Source organism: Cryptomeria japonica, chromosome 8 (assembly GCF_030272615.1).
Source record: "Cryptomeria japonica chromosome 8, Sugi_1.0, whole genome shotgun sequence".
Taxonomy (NCBI): domain Eukaryota; kingdom Viridiplantae; phylum Streptophyta; class Pinopsida; order Cupressales; family Cupressaceae; genus Cryptomeria; species Cryptomeria japonica.
Window position 1 is genome coordinate 367104982 of NC_081412.1, and position 21314 is coordinate 367126295.

The 21314-nt window shown below is 37.3% G+C and overlaps 1 protein-coding gene across 1 annotated transcript; it reads left to right on the plus strand.

The window, feature by feature from the left end:
• Positions 1-16633: 16633 nt before the first annotated feature.
• Positions 16634-17995, plus strand: LOC131066295 (isoflavone 7-O-glucosyltransferase 1). Its single transcript, XM_058001021.2, has one exon. The coding sequence runs from the start codon at positions 16634-16636 to the stop codon at positions 17993-17995; it is 1362 nt and encodes a 453-aa protein (XP_057857004.1).
• The last annotated feature ends 3319 nt before the right edge of the window (positions 17996-21314 follow it).

Here is a 21314-nt window from a genome sequence, read left to right on the forward strand (position 1 = left end):
GTCTATGTATTTATTATTATTTTTTTCTTTTTTCCTAAATTGATAGTTGGGTAAGGGCCAACACCCATTATATTAACTTCAAAGGTTTTATTTGCATCTTATACTAGATTGATCAAACTCTAATGACATACATAGCAACTACTGCTTTTTCTGCAAAAACAGACCAAAATGGAGCAAACACCTTACTACAAAACAACTCCCATACTAGTGATAATCGACCTATACTATATAATCTACTAAAATACCCTTTTTTAGGGGTCTTCTTCTTGGTTCTCCTCCTCCCTTCTAGATCACTCCACTGCCATCACACGAGCCATGACTAGATAGTTTGTTCCATAATTCTGATGAGTAGGGCACCTTGCTATCTCCTCGACATCTCGGAAGTCATTCTCCACCCACTCCTCAATGTCCTTTGATAGAGCTATCACCACCTCTTCCCCATCATCTTCCTTGCCTTTGCCAATAAGCCTTTGTCCCGCATGTAGTCAATCAACCATTCCTCTTTTGAGCATTCCACAATTCAAGTCAAGCATTGCATGAACATGATGCTTCTTGCCACGTCTCCCTACCTAGCCTCTAGAAGCTCCATCTCGAGAGTTTTGATGAGCAGAAATTTCCTTCTTGCCACGTCTCCCTACCTAGCCTCTAGAAGCTCCATCTCGAGAGTTTTGATGAGCAGAAATTTCCTTCTTTCCACGTCTCCCTACCTAACCTCTAGAAGCTCCATCTCAAGAGTTTTGATGAGCAAAAATTTCCACATGGGTCCTTCATCCTTTTTCAAGTAATAATACTGCAGGGCAACACTAGAAGACCACCCTCTATATTATCTTGCATTGTGTCAATTTCTCCCAAGAATACATGTTTAAATAGAACCTGATACAATTTCTTCACCATTGCTTTTGAAACACCCAAGTGTAATGTCAAGGCCAAAAATATCAAGCTAATATCAATATTAACCCTATATCGGTGGTAAGGCATCAAAAACTCACACCCCAACACCACCTTTACTACATGCAGGATTAGATAGTGCCTTGACTTGAGCACTGCCACCAACCTTTTATCTGTAATGTCCCCTAGGAAGACCATCTAGCGTTTCATCGACTCCAACAAGACAAGTGTGTCCATCGCTAAGCAGATTTTAAAGGAAATTCAAATGCAACAATGATGCATCACTTTCCTCAAAGTGGCTACAAATAGCAATTTACCACTACTTGTCATAATGGAAGTTATGCTTCCCAAATGTTTCCATCCTATGAAACGAATAAAATCTGCCATATTAAAATACTTTATCCTTTTCACTAAGAAAAAATCATTAAATTTACTTCTCCATCCTCCCAAGTTGCCAATCTAGTACAACCCAAGCCTTTCACACATGCCTGCAAATGCCAAGTATTGGAATGATGGGTACTATGCCTCCGTCCACCTCATCAACCATCATATCTACTCCATACCATTCTTTAGTGCTTGTGTCGTCTAACTGGAAAGGAGATCCCCAACCTTTCACACATCCATGATCATTAATTATCGTTACGTGATGTGTGAGGGTGACGCAAGACTCGTCACTTGAGAACAATAATCATTATCATCTTCGCTCGTCCTTTCCTCCCTCCACTTGTCAATATTCCACCTCAGCAACCATCTTGGCAAGACCATCAACAATATTGTTTCCTTCTCTATAGATATGACTAATTTTGAAATCTTGTAAGCCTTCTATCATTCGCTCAATTGGATAGAGCCATCTTCCCAATTTCCAATTAGGCATATGGTTCATTCTGATTGCATTAACTGTAATCAATGAGTCCCCTTCCAGGTGAATCTTTCCAGCTCCAATTTCCTTTCCCAATTCTAATCCCATTATCTAGCTGCCCTATATTCTGCTTCATTGTTCATGGTTTTCCCAATATGCTTTGATTTTTCTGCCAAGATGTTTTCGTTAACATCTCCTACAACACGACCTATTCCACTAAGTCTAGGGTTGCCTTGAGTTTCCCCATCAAAATTAATCCTAATACAACCTTAAACTGGTGCTTCCCACTTGACAATATCATGAGGATTTGGCGTATGTCTTATGTTGCCTTTTCCTATGAGAGGGGAAACATTTAGCCCTTTGAAAACCTTCATTATGCCATCATCCCAATTTGAGAATATACACTATTTAAGGGTTTAATTTCTATCCACATTATTTGTTATCTCAATGATTGTTGATTCCATTTTCCTTATTAGACTTTCTCTTCGTATTGATTATCCTGAAATACTCTTTGATTTTGTTCTTTCCAAATTTCCTAGATAATAGAAGGGATAACTTGCTATAGACTATGGAAAAATTATCTCCTTAACTTTCCAGGCCACATCTCAAACCAATCCCTCAGATTTTATGGAATGGGACTTTAGAAATTGAGCTTACCCATGAAGTACTTACAACATGCTTCTTCATATGGGCAATTTAATATTATATGATTGGCACTTTCCCTAGAACTCCTACATAGATAGCATCTTCCAAGCCTAACAATTCCAAGCATTGCTAGATGGTCCTAAGTTAGTATTCTATTTTGGATCGCAAGCCAAGCAAAAGCTCCTACCTTAGGTAGACACTCTTTCCCCCATATGATCTTCTTTGGCCAATTTTGATCTTCCAAAATAGCTTCCTTGAATTTATAACTTGCCTTCACCTTATATTCCCCATCCAAAGAAGCACACCAATGAATCACATCATATTTCTCTGAGACAACTATACTTCTCTCTTCTAGGATCTTGGCTAGTTTGTTCTTTTAATCTTGCTCCACATTTAACTCATTTAGGTTCTTCCATTGCTACCTTGGGATTCCATTATGCAACACAACACTCCCATAATTACTGTAAAGCGGAAAAATCGAACCCTAGTTGTTCCCCCCAGTCCACTCCAAGGAGAGAGAAAGGAGGGTCACTAGGGTTGACGGTTTTCACTTAGGAGAGACTTTACATTCAAAAGAGGGGTTGAAACCCACAAGATCCAATCCCACACAATGCAAGACTGGATTCTAAATGAGTTTCAAGGGTTAAGACATCAAGGATACCCTCTTTTGTAAAGAATGTAGATAGAATGATTGAACTAGGAATGCATGTAAAGTAGGAAAGATTTGCTTATAAACAGAGATAGGGATACGAGATGAAGCTACGGACCTGAAATTAGCAGTAAAATGTCGAGACGATGCTGTTCTGCAAATTTGAGCGAAAGTTGACGGGACGATGGCGCTCGGAGTGCACACGGTCCTCCGAAAAATCCGCGAAACGAAGGGGGATCTGTTCGTCTCTGCACAAGGATTCCAGATCTTCAATTACAGCCGCGTACCTGCAACCTACACACAGAAAAGAGAGGACGATTGGGGGGTTAGGGGTTTGCCTTTAGGTCAAACCCCGGTTTTGGAATTAACCAAGAAATGAGAATGCTGTAAATGTAAATGTTTGTAATGTAAACAAGTACTGATACCTTGTTGTAAGAATGCTTGTATTCTTACATGCGAAGGTGTAATGAATGTTGTATTTTGTATGTTGTAAGTGATCTCCTCTTCAATGGTTGAATCCTTGTCTTTGAATGCAATACTTAGCCTTGAATGGAGACTTAGAATACTCAATTGCTTGAAGGAATGCTTGAATGCTTGAATGTTTGAATGTTCGAATGTTGCTTTCGCGCCTTGCTCTTGCTTATTTCCTTCCTTTTTTCTTCCTCCCTTTCTAGGAGAGGAAAAGTAGTTTATATACTTGTCAATTAGGGTTGAGAGACTGATTTTTCCGACCTTGGGCCGACATGGGAACATTATTTTCCGAATTGCAAACTTAAAGACCCGATGCCCAACAAGAGACCGGGCCCAAAATAGGGCCAGGGACCAGGGCGCTGGGCGCCATGGTCCCACCTCCCGGGACAACAGGGTGCAAGGAAGGATCAGGCCAAGGTGCAGAAATATGCAGTTTTTGATGTCGTAAACAGGTTTCGGGGTCTCCATTCAGGTTCAACGTTGCGCCGCCATCGTGAAGAACCAAATGCAGTCGAAATTGCAAGTGTCACAATTTTAGGACGCTACATTTAGCTCCCACTTTAGCGGGAGTATAAGCGTATGCCCATACTTCCGGTAAAGTACAAGGAAACAATGTTGAAAGACTTTCACCACGTCAAGGGGGCAAGATACACCAAGCCCCCAGTGGACTAAGGATCTTACGACTTCGATTGACAAAGTAAAAGGGAAGATCACGAGGGAGAACCATGACTGTCAGTAGTAAGGTTCCCTCACTATGAGTCATGCAAGAAAAATACCAAAAATTTTCAAGGCAAAGCTAAGTTCGCCAAGAAACTTTCAAGTATCTTGAAGAGATATGGATGGGGTGTATGCCCCCCTACGTTAAAGCGATTGCACACGCCTCATCGGGGGTGATTGCTTTAAGGTAGTGATACATATAAGAAATGAGAAGGGAAAGGAGCACGTTATCACAAGGATTTAGCCCCCAAGTGTGAGATAAACCCAAGGATAAAAGACACAAAACACAAAGCATGAGGTGACTTCGCTTTCCTCGGGGTCAGTATGCTATATGATAATTCATATATATCATATGTATGTATGCATAATTGTTCTTCATTCCCCAATCAAGGAAGGTCACCTAGAAGAAGGGAACACATGTGTCTTTTGAGTCAACATGAGAGAGACCAAGAGATCTCAATGCTTTGCATCGTCCTCAAGTAGACAACACTAAGGACAACAAATAGAAGAATGAGAATAACACATAGAAGAAGTAACAAAAGAGATCAAGAGAGGAGGAGAGAGTCTGCTATGCTAATGAAACTAGTCTAGCACGTCATCCACCCCCCGATCTTGCTGATCAATATTTCGGGAAGGTAGGAAACACGCTAGAGGAGGAACATCCAACATAGCAGATGGAGCTATCACAAGATCCAAACAAGGGCTATGTTCATGTTCCAAGCCACGTTGTTCTTGTCTAGGAGCTAGGATAAGTGCTTTAGAAAATGCGTTAGATAAATGGTTATCAACATCAACATATTCATATTCACTATCAGAAGAAAGAGGAGTAACATTTTCATCTATATCATCATCAAGATTTATAAAAATAGGATCTTTAACTCACACAGGATCAAGACCATCATGAGTCTTATGTTTAGGAGATTTTGGCTCAATTTTTGGCTGAGGAGAAAATGGAATAATACTAGCTGAAGGTGTTTTTGGGGATTGCAAAGTTTGAGAAGCAGCTGCCTGAGCTCTAAGACGACGCTTTCGTCGGCGTTCACGTGCAGAACGATTTCGTCTAGTCTTAGTAGGAAGTTGAGAAGATTGAGGAGGAGGAATGTTCTCATCCTTATCACTTGGGTGTTTAGGTTGTGGTCTCTTAGGTTGGGTGATAGGAGAAGAGGAAGGTCTCTTCTCTCTATAAGAGGAAGGAGGAGGAACTGCTCCATATAAAGGAAGAATATTTGGTTTAGGAAGGAGACCAAGTCCATCATGACGAGGAGGTATAGGTCTACCTTTAGAAAATTTATTAGTCATAGACGTAGTCACATCCATAGGGATGGGTTGGGAATCTTCTTGAGGAAAGACATTAGTTTTATCTTTCAAAGGAAGGACTTCCTTCTCAAGAACGATAGGAATATCAAGTTTGGGTGTTCTAGGTTCACTTAGAGATAGGATCATATCTTTTTTCCACTTTTGATAAGATTTGAAAAGATGATCACTCCGCGGTGGAAGGGATTGGAATTGTTTAGGCCAAAAATAATCAATAGGAACACTAGAAGTTCTTTCAGCTGGTTTAAAGAGGCTATGATTGATAGTAACAATTTCACCATTATGGGGAAATTTCAAACACTTGTGAATAGGAGAAGCAATAGCTTTCATGGAAGATAGCCAAGGATAGCCTAGCTTCACACGAAATTGTTTGGATGATGGAATAATAGCAAAGTCTACATCAAGGTATTTGTTATGGACCTCAATAGGTAATGTAATAGAACCAATTGCAGGAGAAGAAAATGCATCAAATAGTTTCACAATCACATTTGTTTCATCATAGATCACTTGATTCAATTGCAAAGTAAAAAGAAATTCTTTAGTAATGATATTAACCATACAAGAAGGATCAATAAACACTCCACAACAAGATGTATTCTTGACTTTTGCAACTATATATAAAGGACCATCAAGTGCCCTGATAGTTTCACTGGAATCAAATGTGATGGAAGGTTCTTTAGGGATTTTCTGCTGCTCTACAAAGTTAATCACATTCGGAGTCATAGACACAAGATCATCAGGTGAGACAGAGGAATCATTAGTATCAATCACATTAGAGGTATGAGAAGGTAATGGATCAGTAAAAATCTTAAGATTTTGGTTAGGAGGAGCTACAGATGTGTTGCCTTTATCATTCACACCAGAAACAAAGATAGTATTATTATCAATCAAATCTTGAATTTTACCCTTTAAAGCAAAACATTTTTCAGTATCATGCCTAGGTTGACGATGAAATTGACAAAAAGATTTGTTATCAAAATAGGGTGAATTAATCTTTGCAGGATCTATTTGCCTTATAGGAGGGAGAGTAAGCACATTTTGGTCCAATAACTTATTCATAATACTATGCAATGATTCATTCAAAGGAGTAAACTTTCTTTCTTTCTTGAAAAACTTAGAAATAGGAGGCACACCTGATGCTGCATTCACATTGTTGTTGATGATGTTTTCATTGAACTTAATGGACTCTTTGTTCGGTTTAAACTTCCCAAATGGTTGTTGACTACTATCACCCTTATCACTCGGAGTCATAGGTTTTGCTTGTTCCATTTGACTCACAGTCAGTTGATAATTGTGAAGAGTTGCGCACAACTGTTGGAAAGAAGTAAACTCAGAAAATAGAAGTTTTTCTCTAATATCTTTTTGTAAATTAGAAATAAAGATTCTTTGAATATCATTGTCAGGTACTGGAAAAGAAATCTGAGCATACAAATGCTTATATCTACCAATGAAATCAGTCACTTTTTCTTTAACACCTTGTTTACAATGCATTAAATCAATCAAAGTAACTTTAGGACTTATATTGTTTTGAAATTGTTGAATAAAAGCATTTGCAAGTTGTTCGAAAGAAGTAATAGAGTAAGAAGGCAACGAGCAATACCATTGTAGGGCTTTATCTCTTAATGTTCTAGTAAACAGTTTTGCAAGCAACCTTTGGTCATAAGCAAAATCGGTACATATTGTTTGAAAGGTCTTAACATGTGTTAGAGGATCACCCTTACCATTATAAAGCTCCAATTGCGGGATTTCAACATGCTTAGGGGGGATAGCTCGAACAATGTCAAGAGAAAGTGGGCTCGCAACATCAAATGTTGGCACACTAAACTTAGATTGATTCATAGAGGCAATTTGTTGCTGTAAAGAAGAGACAGTTTGTGCAAGATTGTTAATGGTCGCTTCAGTCGAAGAGTTCATATTAGACGTGTTAGATTGTGATGGAGGTATTGTGTTGTTGAAAGAAGGTATTGATTGAGAGTAAGGTGGTGGGACACTATGATAGTTAGTCATAGGAGATGATTGGAAAGGAGGAACACTACAAGGAGGAATGGAAGGGTTAAATGAATTGCCCCCTTGCGTCATGTTCATTTGTGGAGATATAATAGGAACACTCATTGAAGGAATGAATGAAGAAGTTGGATTGAATGAAGGAAGAGGGTTGATTGAAGAGGAAGGATTGCCCCCATGACTGGTGATCATAGGTGGAATGTCTTGTATTGAAGTAGTCATTATGTTTGATGTAAAAGTAGGTATACTAGCAATAGAGGTCGTCAAAGGAATAGAATGATTGACTTGAGTAGGAGGTTGTGTATAACCTAAAGTTTCGGCACAACTTTTCATCGGCATCACATTCGAATCCACAATGTGTGCAATACCACGCAAAATATCAATTCCATTCTTATCACTTTGAACCATATGTTTTAGACCCTCAATTAATGAAAGAGCTTGACTATCGGGATATTCTTGAGACATCCATCACTGAAAATCATCAAATTGGTTATCCAATTTCGAAAGTTGTTCTACAGGAACCTCATGGAGAGCTTCTTCATCATTAAGAGGATTAGAGGAATTACCCATGTCCTCGTTAAAAAGGCCATTCAAATTAGGTTCCATCTCCTCGGTAATTAAACCTTGGAAGGACTTAATTCTAAGGCTTCGTCTAACGGGAATAGTGTAAGTAGGGCTTATTGTTGTAAAACTCATGCACTAAAGAGAGAGAGAAGATTTTGAGTTTTAGAGGTAGCAAATTTCAATAAAATCAGCCAATCTCCTAGATTTAAGCTGTTAAATGCAATCAGGACAATCTCCCGAAATTTCGGAAAAAATGTCAGGGACCGTGGCGAATAGAGTGCACACGGTCCTCGCAACTTTTTTCGAAATTTTCAGGGATGAAAGTTATGATGATTTTAAAGCTAATCTGAAAAAATTGAGTGATTCTACGATCTGTAGATAGGCCAAAATACAGTTGCAATCTCAAAGTTGAACCCTACCAAGATTGTTGAAAAATGCAAAATTTGAATTTTGAAAAAGAGAGGGAAACTGAAATTTTGAATTTTATGATTTTAGAGGGAATACTAAAAGCAATGCAAGCTTTGAAATTTAAAAGTTGACTCAATCTCATGCAAAATTCAATTTTGAAAGTGGAAATCAAGGTTGATGCAATTAAACACTTAATTTCAAAAGTCACAAATTGCAAAAATTTGAACAAAGCATTGAAATTTCGAATGAATGCCAACACACTTTTCAGATTTAGGATAGTAAGAAATACAATTTTAACACAAATTGCAATTTCAACAATTTTTGAATGATTATAAGCCTTAATCCAAGCAATCACTAGACCAATTTTGACTTTAATTTTGAAAGTGTTAGAATTGATGAAATCAACCAAGATTTTGGATTTTAGCAGAAAAATACAGTAAGATCTAGCTCCCGAAATTTCAGAAAAAATGTCGGGGACAATGGCGCTCGGGGTGCACACGGTCCTCGCAACTTTTCTCCAAATTTTCAGGGATGAAAGATATTATGATTTTGTTGCAGAATCCAAAGTTACAGCCGATTTGGAGGTGTTTTGATTAGTGAAATCGTCAGTCAAAGGTTGAATCAAGAGGGTTTTAAAAATTAGGGTTTTGACACTTAACCACTTAATTTTTAGAATTAAAGCACAGATATGATATGACAATTTGCAATAGAAGGGTAGATCTGAAACAAGCATTAACAATTAAACATTTCACAAGCTCAATTACTAAAAAGAAAATTTAGGGTTTTTACGCAATTAACCTCTAAAATTTGCACAAGATCAAACATGGAAATGTACTTAAGGAAGCAAATTTTTTTTCAGCTCTAACCATGAATAATCAGAATTAGGATGTTCACGTCGGGTTCACCAAAATGTAAAGCGGAAAAATCAAACCCTAGTTGTTCCCCCCACTCCACTCCAAGGAGAGAGAAAGGAGGGTCACTAGGGTTGACAGTTTTCACTTAGGAGAGACTTTACATTCAAAAGAGGGGTTGAAACCCACAAGATCCAATCCCACACAATGCAAGACTGGATTCTAAATGAGTTTCAAGGGTTAAGACATCAAGGATACCCTCTTTTGTAAAGAATGTAGATAGAATGATTGAACTAGGAATGCATGTAAAGTAGGAAAGATTTGCTTATAAACAGAGATAGGGATACGGGATGAAGCTACGGACCTGAAATTAGCAGTAAAATGTCGAGATGATGCTGTTCTGCAAATTTGAGCGAAAGTTGATGGGACGATGGCACCCGGAGTGCACACGGTCCTCCGAAAAATCTGCGAAACGAAGGGGGATCTGTTCGTCTCTGCACAAGGATTCCAGATCTTAAATTACAGCCGTGTACCTACAACCTACACACAGAAAAGAGAGGACGATTGGGGGGTTAGGGATTAGGGGTTTGCCTTTAGGTCAAACCCCGATTTTGGAATTAACCAAGAAATGAGAATGCTGTAAATGTAAATGTTTGTAATGTAAACAAGTACTGATACCTTGTTGTAAGAATGTTTGTATTCTTACATGTGAAGGTGTAATGAATGTTGTATTTTGTATGTTGTAAGTGATCTCCTCTTCAATGGTTGAATCCTTGTCTTTGAATGCAATACTTAGCCTTGAATGGAGACTTAGAATACTCAATTGCTTGAAGGAATGCTTGAATGCTTGAATGTTTGAATGTTCGAATGTTGCTTTTGCGCCTTGCTCTTGCTTATTTCCTTCCTTTTTTCTTCCTCCCTTTCTAGGAGAGGAAAAGTAGTTTATATACTTGTCAATTAGGGTTGAGAGACTGATTTTTTCGACCTTGGGCCGACATGGGAACATTATTTTCCGAATTGCAAACTTAAAGACCCGATGCCCAACAAGAGACCGGGCCCAAAATAGGGCCAGGGACTAGGGCGCTGGGCACCATGGTCCCACCTCCCGGGACAGCAGGGTGCAAGGAAGGATCAGGCCAAGGTGCAGAAATATGCAGTTTTTGATGTCGTAAACAGGTTTCGGGGTCTCCATTCAGGTTCAACGTTGCGCCGCCATCGTGAAGACCCAAATGCAGTCGAAATTGCAAGTGTCGCAATTTTAGGACGCTATAATTACATACTCTCTTCCCCCAAATCCTACTTGTTTCCATTCTGATATCCTCCAACTCATTATTGTTTATCAAAGTCGGATGACCTTCCTATGAATCCTCCCAAAAGGACTCTTTACTACCATTCCTGACTTCCCAAGTAATTTTCTTGGTAATAATATCTTTTCTATCTAAAAGATAACTCCAAAATGTTGATCCTCTTGGTGGGTTGAGAGTATTAAGAATCCTATTTGGTTCGCCAAAGTCTAAATACTTATTTTTGAGAATCTACACCCATTTTTATTGCTTTTCAAATACATATTCCAAACCAGCTTTACCCCATTCCTAGATTCATAATTATAAGCTATTTCAATCACACCCCACCAACTCCATGCGGTCTACAAATCTTCTCCCATGAAATCAGAGGAATTTTTTGTGTGTCCTCCATCCCATTCCAAAAGAAGCATCTAATGATAGATGGTTTAAAATGTCCTCAACCGCCTTAGGCAACTTCATGCATGACATTGAATACACAGGGACTACTGCTTGGACTACTTTCAACATCAAAATCCTGCTTGCTGAGTTGAGCCATTTACCTTTCACATCTCCATTTTCTTCTTGTAATTGTTAATTCTAGCATTTTCCAATAACATTTTTTGTTAATTCCAAAAAACAAGGACATTGCAAGAAATCTCCCTTGAAAATTGTCTATCAGGTCAATTCCAGAATTCGAGCAATCTCCCTTTGAAGATTTGGTTCAACATTTAAGAAGAAAACCTGTGATTTTCTTCAATTGATACTCTACCCCAAAGCTCTACCATAATCATCCAGGACCTTTTTGATATTCCTAGCCTCAACCCTACAAGCCTTTCCAAAAAAAATAGTATCATCCACAAACTGTTGGTGGGTGATAGATTCTATACCTGGTGCCACTTTGATACCATTTCATTGCCCTTCCCTCCTAACTAGTGTAATATATCTTCCTAGAGACTTTTTCATTATGATGAAAAGAAGAGGGGACAGGGCGTCCCCTTGTCTAATACCTCTGGTAGAATCAAAGAACCCATGTGCCACACCATTCACTAAATTAGAGAACCTTGGCATGCTTATACAATTTCCTATCCATTCAATACATTTCTTTACAAATCCAAACCTCCTCAAGACTAATATTAGAAACTTCCTATCCGCTAGATCATAAGCCTTAAGAATATCCAACTTGATAACCATGCCGGGGGTCCTTATTTTCCTTGTTGTATGAATTGTTTCATGGGCCACTATGATACCTTTTCTATAGATCTACCTAGTGAGAAACCACTTTCTCTTCCAAGATAACCTTGTGTATGTCATTCTTCAATCTATTGCGATCACTTTGTTTATCACTTTGTAGATAGTGTTACGTAATGAGATGGGTCTATAGTCATTCATACTTACAACCTCCTTCTTTTTAGGGATTAATGCCAAGAAAGTATGTTTCAATACTCCTAGAATTGTGGATTTCCTTCTTGATTCTTCAACCACCCTATGCAAATCATCCTCAATGACATCCCAAAAAAAATTGATAGAATTTGACTGGGAATCCATATGGCCCGAGAATTTTGTCAGGGTCCATTTGAAAAGTGGCATTATGCACCTCTTCCTTTGTTACATTTTAAAATAGTTTTGCATTATCACCTTCTCCAATTATTGATGGAATTTTATCTAATACCTCATCTCTAACCTGATCTTGGACTTGGATATCTCGGTCCAAAATCGACTAAAAATAACTTATTACTTCCTAATTGATCTCTTCAAGTGTTTGAGTTGCTGACCGATCCTCCCTCTTGATTTCTACCATTCTATTCCTGCATCTTTTTTCTATTGTGGTCTTGTGGAAATTGTTTTTATTCCTTTCTCCTTCTTTGAGCCATTTTTCTCTTGACTTATGCCGCCAATGACACTCTTCCCAAGTCGATACTTCACTTGGCTCCTGATTCAACTTTTCAAGTTCATATTTTACCAGCCCCATTCCCTTCTCGATTATGATTCTATTTAAAGCCTCTAATTCTCTAGTGAACCTATCCTTTTTTGCAAATATATTCTTAAACCGATCCTTATTCCATTCCTTTCAAGAGTCTACTTTTGACATGAGCAAGCTTCTTACTAAAAGCATATAGTTTAGAATGGTTTCCCACCCTCATCTCCAACCACCATTTTTGAACTAACTCCTTCAATGATGGATCCCTTAACCAAATATTTTCAAATCTAAAAGGGCTACCTCCTTTTGGATCTTTTGGCTTGAGTTTGAGTAGTACAGGGTAATGATCTGACTCGGTATATGACAAAATATCAGCCTCATAAGTAAATGGTTCATTATTCCATTTGCCAAACAGAAAAAAAGCGGTCTAGTCTATCGACAATACTAGCATAGTCCTTCCTTCGATTAGTCCATGTGAATTTCCCATTTATTATTGGAATGCCTCTCAAAATATTGTTATACACAAAGATTTGGAAATCAAGTTACACCCTTGTTATGGTTTGTAATTCTCATTTTTCTGAGTCGTCTAGTGTGGTATTGAAGTCTCCCCCTATCGATCCAAATTCACCATTCATTTATGCCAGTCATTGAGTAATTTCTTTCCATAATCCTCTCTTGGCAATTGTGGAGATAGCTCCATAAACACTGATGATCAACAAAACTTATATTCTTATATAAATATCTTCATCTAGCAGCAATCCAATTGGGATGTTCTATAATCAAAGGATAAATAGTACTCAAAGGATTTCATATCATACCTAAACTACAAGAAGCACCAACTAACTCCACAAACAATCCCTACCATTGACGCCAAGCTTTCATTCTAAATTGGTACTCCTCTTTTCTCCATTTTGTTTCCTACAAGAAGATTACATCTTCTTTTCTTTGCTCTAATAGACGTCAGATCAGGTGCCACATTCTAGGTTATGAGCTTCATTGGTTCTCGGAAAGGGTGACCCCCTTCCCCTCTCTATTTTTCATTTGACCCTTGGTTTTAGCAGTCATTTCCAATTTTTCTTTATTGGACTTTGCACCTCTCTTTTGTTTCGTTTTCATATTAGGTTTTTTCAGCTTGAAAATAGTTTGTTCGATATCCCTCTTTCTACCATGATGCCCATTGGAGTACCTTCATATCCATCTTCCATTTTAGAATCCTCCTCCAACTCATCCCCATATTCTGGAAAACTCCCTTGTTGACCTTGGGTTATTGATTGTGTTCATGATAGTATCTCCTTTCTTCAAATTTTCATTCGTATTGGCCTTCAATTCATTGCCTTCCTCTACCTCTCTTTCCGACTCTATGCTATGGAAAGTCATGTGATGTTTAGGGATTTCTCCTTCTTCCTCTTCTAGATTCTCTTCCCAACATCCACCTTGAGAGGAATTCCCATTTTTCCTCATTGGATCCAAATTTTATCACGAAGAATCCATTAGCGATCATGATAATTCTTGTAGTGTTTCCCCAATTGTGCGATAGTGTTTCCCCAATTGTCTTCTCCCCACTCAAAGATTTTTTTGGGTCGAAGCCCATTCCTTACACCATTTAAAAAAAAATCCCGACTTCTTTTAATCTTTCAATTAATTTTTGCCCTTGCAAATTTTGAATACTAAATGATTTTGTTTCAATCTAGGGACAGGGTTTGGGGGGCTACCTTATACTTCCTTAGTATGATAATTTGCTTGCGTATCATACCTTCTACTCCTCCAGGATTTACTTGTTCTGAATCTTCTCGCTCCAACTCCCATTCCCTGATTCTGCGATCACCAATTCTCCGATGTAGGTTTTTCTTTTGCCAAAACTGCCCATACCAATTGCTCTTGGGGTCACGCCCATTCATGTTGTTTGCGCTCTATTGCTTATTCGGTCATCTCATCTTATGCATCATTTCCCCTTGATTCCTCCTTCCCTTCCACATTGTGTGAAAATTCCTCATAGTGTTTGATGGTGGAAAGTTCTCCTCTATATTCCTCTGGTCCATTCGCCTATTCTCCTAAGCGCATTTGTCCACCCATCATCCCCGCTCAAACACCCATTGCGGTACATGTTTACCCTTCTGATCTTTGCCATTTTGCCTTTCCAATTTCAGGCATTCTGAATCCTCCAACTCTCCCCAATTCATCCATGCCAGTTCCTCTGCTACTCTTTGGAATTCACAGTTCACCTCTGCTTCCCATATTCGCACTACTCGGATCCTGCTCGCCATTTTTAACAATTTAATCTACTAATGTATTTTTATTATAAAAAAAATAGTTGAAAAATAATAATCTAAATAAATAAAAATATAATAAAAAGAATTCTCTCTGGAATCTTTTCCATGTTTTTAAGTAGATTTTTCAAAAGATGTGTATACTTGTATTATTTTGAATAGAAAATAATTTATAAAAATAAATTAATTTTAATAAATTTTTTTTTTACATTTTTGATAAAATAGATCATATATTAAAAAATCAAAACTTATCAAAACAGTTAATAATCAGACTTAGATTCAAATTCTCAAACTGAAATTTAAGAATTCCAAGATCAAGATTGCCCCAACTTTTAATTGGATCTTGGAAAAGAAAAAGCTTCATATATTTGAAAAAAAAGTTTCATTTTAAGAATATAATAAAAAGAAATGTCTCTATAATCTTTCCCATATTTTTACATAGATTTTTCCAAAGATGCGTATACTTGTATTATTTTGAATAAAAAATAATTTATAAAAATAAATTAATTTTAATAAATTTTTATTTTACGTTTTTGATAAAATAGATCATATATTAAAAAAATCAAAACTTATCATAACAGTTAATAATCAGACCTAGACTCAAATTCTCAAACAAAATTTACAATATACCCCTAAATCTCAACTCTTAGACTTTTTGTTCCATTAAAATCAAACAGATACCAAAGAATTCGAAGATCAAGATCTTGGAAAAGAAAAAGCCTCATATATTTGAAAAAAAATCGTTTTAAGAAAATTTTTATTTTACATTTTTGATAAAATAAATCATATATTAAAAAATCAATACTTATCAAAACAGTTAATAATCAGACCTAGATTCAAATTCTCAAAAGGAAATTTAAGAATTCCAAGATCAAGATTTCCCCAACTTTTAATTGGATCTTGGAAAAGAAAAAGCTTCATATATTTGAAAAAAAAGGTTTTTAATAAATTTTTATTTTACATTTTTGATAAAAGAGATCATATATTAAAAAATCAAAACTTATCAAAACAGTTAATAATCAGACCTAGACTCAAATTCTCAAACAAAATTTACAATATACCCCTAAATCTCAACTCTTAGACTTTTTGTTCCATTAAAATCAAACAGATACCAAAGAATTCGAAGATCAAGATCTTGGAAAAGAAAAAGCCTCATATATTTGAAAAAACATTCGTTTTAAGAATATAATAAAAAAAATTGTCTCTATAATCCTTCCACTTGTATTATTTTGAATAGAAAATAATTTATAAAAATAAATTAATTTTAATAAATTTTTATTTTACATTTTTGATAAAATAGATCATATATTAAAAAATCAAAACTTATCAAAACAGTTAATAATCAGACTTAGATTCAAATTCTCAAACTGACATTTAAAATATACGCTTAAATCTCAACTCTTAGACTTTTGGTTCCATTAAAATCAAACGAGACAAAAGATTTCCAAGCTCAAGATTGCCCCAACTTTTAATTGGATCTTGGAAAAGAAAAAGTCTCATATTTGAAAATATCGTTTCGTTTTAGGAAAACCAAGAGCCTCCCACTTTCCCCACGGACAGAATTAGTAACTGAGATATCATGACTGGCCAGCCCGGAGTGCATTTAAGGACTAGAGTGGAGAGGGGCAAACTGCACAACACAACGCCATTGACGAAATTTCATCTTTGTTGTATTGTGTTTAAAAGTTTATTGGGCGCATTACAGTTTATGGAAGACAAAAGTACTCTGTGCTATTAAGACAGGGACGTCATTAAGGACAGTTTTTGCTGTATCTAAGGCAAACTTTTGCCTGTAATGGAGGGTCGGCGTTATAAGCCTCACGTAGCATTGTACGCAGGCAGCGGATGGAGGCATCTCATTCCTTGTCTTGAGCTGGCGAAGCGCCTCTGCACCCAACACGGCTTCTCCATCATCTTCATCACTCCAGACAAGTACGCACCACAGAAACAAGATTACATAAAACAGGTGCACTCTGTGTGTGTGGACATGCTTGTTCTGGAGGAGACCACGGAAAACAAAGTCGAGGGGTTTCTTAAGCTTTTTCTGTACCTCAATGTTCCTCTCTGCGCTTACATAGTAGATAACCTTTGGGCAACGACTCGGGAAATGGTTGCCCATCATTTGAACGTTGGGTCGGCGCTAAAAATACCCACTTATGTGTTTTTCGGCTACTCTGCCTCGTATCTCTGCCTCTCGTTTCTCAAAGACATGAATCGCCATCAGCAGGGAGACATACCAGGGCTTAGATTTGTTACAGCGAGTGACATACCGGGAGGTCTTCTTGAGGACAAGTTTCCTTTAGAGCACATTCTCCCGGTCTCCGAGCTCATTGGGGTGCGCGGTATTATTGTAAATTCTTGCCGGGATCTGGAAAGTTCACAGATAGGTGCTCTAGAAAGTTCTCAGCCGCCATTGATGAGTATATACAGTATTGGGCCGCTTCTGCCGGAATCTGAACCACCTGGGTCGGATTCTGCGAAGCAAAAGTGTGAGAAATGGCTTGAAAAGAAGCCCAAGGATTCTGTCCTGTTCGTTTTCTTGGGCCCTGCGTTACTGTCAGTGGAGCAGATCCAAGAACTCGCCTTTGGGCTTGAAGGCAGTGGGCAGAAATTCATTTGGGTTTTGAAAGCAGGAGCCAAGTCCGATTACAGTCTGTTGGAGATGGTGAGAGGGGAAGCCCAAGTTCATTCTGTGTCGGAATTGCTTCCATTTGGGTTCGAGGAGCGTGTGAGAGATCAGGGACTGGTTCTTGATAGCGCCCCTCCCTTGGGCTTTCTTCTTGCTCACCAGTCCATTGGTGGCTTTCTTACCCACTGTGGCTGGAATTCTACCCTGCAGAGCATTGGGAACTCGAAGCCCATGATTGCTTGGCCACAGTTTGAGAACGAACAGAGACTTAATGCTCTTGTCCTGGTCAAAGAAATGAAGATTGCTGTTGAAGTGCAGAAAGGAATGGATAGATTGGTGAGCAGAAGCGAAGTGGAGAGATGTGTTGGGGTGTTAATGGGAGGTGGAGGTGAAGGAAAAGATATGAGGATGAGAGTGAGTGAACTGGCTGCCAAGGTCAGAAATGCAACCACTGAGGAAGGAAGTTCACGACAAGCACTCGATTCTTTGGCTGCCTTGTTCATGTCGGACATGACACTTAGAGGATAATAATAAGTGGTCTTCATTATCAGCTACAGTCTTAGATTCTTGCATGAACTGCCGTATTGTCTTTTAGAGGTTGCAGATTTCTTGTTTTAGTGAATGTTGCAGAGGTTGCAGATTTCTTGGTTCAGTGTGCTTGTTATGTTCATGCAGTTATTCAGATCCTTTTTTTCCCCATTGTTCACAATTTGAGGCTATTTGTAAGATTAGGCTTGCATGAATGCAGCCTTGCTCTGATGATGATTATTTCACTGAAAATAATCGTTTTCTAGGTTTGGGAAATATTCACATAATAGCAACATTTTTACCTGATGTGTTGTGATCTTTTTCTTAATGGCTGTTGTTTTTAGGTTAGATTGTGAGTTTTGTATCAATTTTGGGGATCCTTTTACATCGTTGTTGTTTCTGGATTAGATTGTGTGAATTTTTATCAATTTTTTGAATATCTCCATCACTGTTGTTTTTGGATTAGATTGTGTGAGTTTTTAACTGACGTTGGGATCTCTCTGTTGCTCTCTATTATTCTGATGATGGATCACACTTTGACACAAAAGCTCTCACGATCTAATTCAAAAACATCAACCAACATTATTGATTGTAAAATTTGATATCTGTTAATTTTAAATTTCTTTTCAGAATATATATTCCATCTAAAACATAAATTTTTCTTTAGTCTTTAATTTATTATCATTATGAAAGTATTTGAAATTATTTTTGATAATTTTATCTGAGTTTAGATCTTTCCTGAAAATGAATTCATGATTTTGTATGAGTTTGAATTTTTAAATTTGATTGTATAAATTTTTCGATGAAAATGAAGATGCACTTTGAACCCTTGATTGATATGTTAAGATTGATCGTCTTCTGGAAAGAGTTTAAATTGAGAAGAATCCAAACTAGATTTTTAAATTGACCTTTAAAGAAAAGTTTGATGAAACGAGTGGGAAAGGCGTTGTTTTCTGTCTTTGAGAAGTGTTTCTATCCTCCCCGACGTAATTGCAGAAAAGATTGTCCCATTTTCTCTTAAAACTTTCTTTTATATTTTGATTTTTTTTTATCATTACTGTTCGTTTGCTAATGGAATATAACTTTTTTTTAATTGACTTTTCATCTTTTTAGTCATTAACTTCTTTTTGATTTTTTTAAATAGAATTTTTTTCTTAAATTATAAAATTATAAAATGAAATATAATTAAATAAGTTTTGTGTGTTAAAAAATATTTTAATAATTTGTTTTAATTTTAATCTCATTTATTAGAGGCCTCCCAACAAAGTTTTAGTCAAAATTGGTAATAATTTAAAAGTTGTTTGTAAACATTTTCAATTTTTTATAAGATTCTTTTTTAATTTTAATAAATTTAAATTATGCAGCATATTAAAATTATTATATAACAAGAAATTTATTTCTTTTGTATATAAATTTTAAATTTGGGTATGAATTTGGTTAATTTGATTTTTTTGTTGTCTAAGCTACAAAGAAAATTCAATGATTTTGAATTGTAATTGTAAAATATTCAACCTATTTGAAGAGTATTGGATCTAGACCCGTTCATGGGTTAACCCTTTTTGTAAGGATCATGGACAAAAGGAGGATTTTTGGTCAAAACCGGAGCAGGGATGGGTTAAGATCAACTTTGATGGGTCCTCTAGGAGCAACCCGGGTATTTCTGGGGTGGGATGTGTGGCTCGCGATGATGAAGGGAAGGTTCTCTTCAAAGGTGCAAAAAGGCTGCAAGATGGAACTAATAATGACGCAGAGGTCCAAGCGGCTTTGTTAGCAACTGATTTGGTAGTTAACATGAAGGTTTCGAAAGTTCATTTGGAGGGAGATTCTCAAGTTTTGGTTAACGCAATCATGAAATGAGTAACCCTGAGTTGGAGATTAAATAATTTTATCACCTTAATCTGCTCAAAATTAAAAACTTTTCAAGATTTTTGTATTTCTCATGTAAGGAGAAGTGGAAATGTCATTGATGACGGGTTGTCCAATGTGGCATGCGATTTAGCTGAGGGAGAGGTGAGGTGGTGGGATGGTAATGTGAAAACATTCAATGGAGTTAAGATGGCCTGCTAAGTATAGTACCAATGACAAACTTGAAATGTGCGAAATGCATTTTTTTTTCCTCTGTTCATGTGCCTAGGTTGACTCAAGTATTACAGGCAATTAATGTCGAATTCCTCTGCAACGACGGCGGGAATTGGGAGAAATACATTAATAGTTAGAATGAGAATGTATGCTCATTCATTGTGGCAGATGAGCGAATTTGGTGTTGGTGAAAACGGTTTTTTTTTATAGAGATTAACGGTTTTGTGTGGTGCTCGAAATGAAAGCCAGCTTCACACTCAAAACTTCTAAACTCATGCCTGCCTTTTGGGGTTTGGTTCCTAAAAAATGGCTACAAAATATATTTCTTGCGAGGGATCCCTTTTTCTTGAGGGCAGTTCAACTGGTTCTAGGTGAGGAGGTGGCAGTCATTGGTCACAGATACAGAACAAGGGTAGATATCTACTCCTTAATTATGGCGTGGGGGCTTAAATTTGGTTATTCCTATGCGGAAGTTAGATGTGTGATGACGACAATAGTGCCAAAAGATTATTTGCTAAACATGGAATCTTTGTTGGAATGGGTGGTCCCGAGATGGGGCTTTAATGTCTCGGAAGGCATCCTGGAGAAGCATGCAGAACTTAGAGGCGGACATATGCGGATTCCCTTTCTCCGATGCCAAGAAGAAGTAAAAGCTAGATTTCGTGAGGATGCGAGGAGGGGGTGGGAGGGCCTAAAAATGTATGTTCAAATCATGGAATTGGAGGAGATTATCATGCAAGTGTGAGAGGAAGCTGGGATGGTGGATGAGGTGCGAAGGAAGCAACCGATAACCAGGCATCTTTTTGTGGAAATGGCCAAGCAATATGAGTCACTGGCAATTAGACCGATTGATGGTGAGGACCGAGTGGGTGGTGTTTTGAGCACCTCAATTGCAGGAGCAGTGAAGAAAGAGAGATGAAGATATTGCGAGCCAGGGTACCTCTTGGTGCCAATTTCCTATTTTTTTGTTAAATTTTATTTGAATATCTTTAACTTTCTGTTAGAAAATGTTTAAATAGTATATGCCAAAATTTTGTATGGCATGATGTATATGGGCATTTCTGTACTCGTAGTAGTGGGGTGTGGGGTTTGAGTAGGTTACTGGTTTTGAATTTATTTTTGTCGATGGGTGGTTTTTCGGGGAAAGTGGTTTGATAGTTAAAATTTGGATGAAGATATACTGTTTTAGCTTTATTTAATAAAATTATAAATATTGCCGATAAAAAAAAAGAAGAGTATT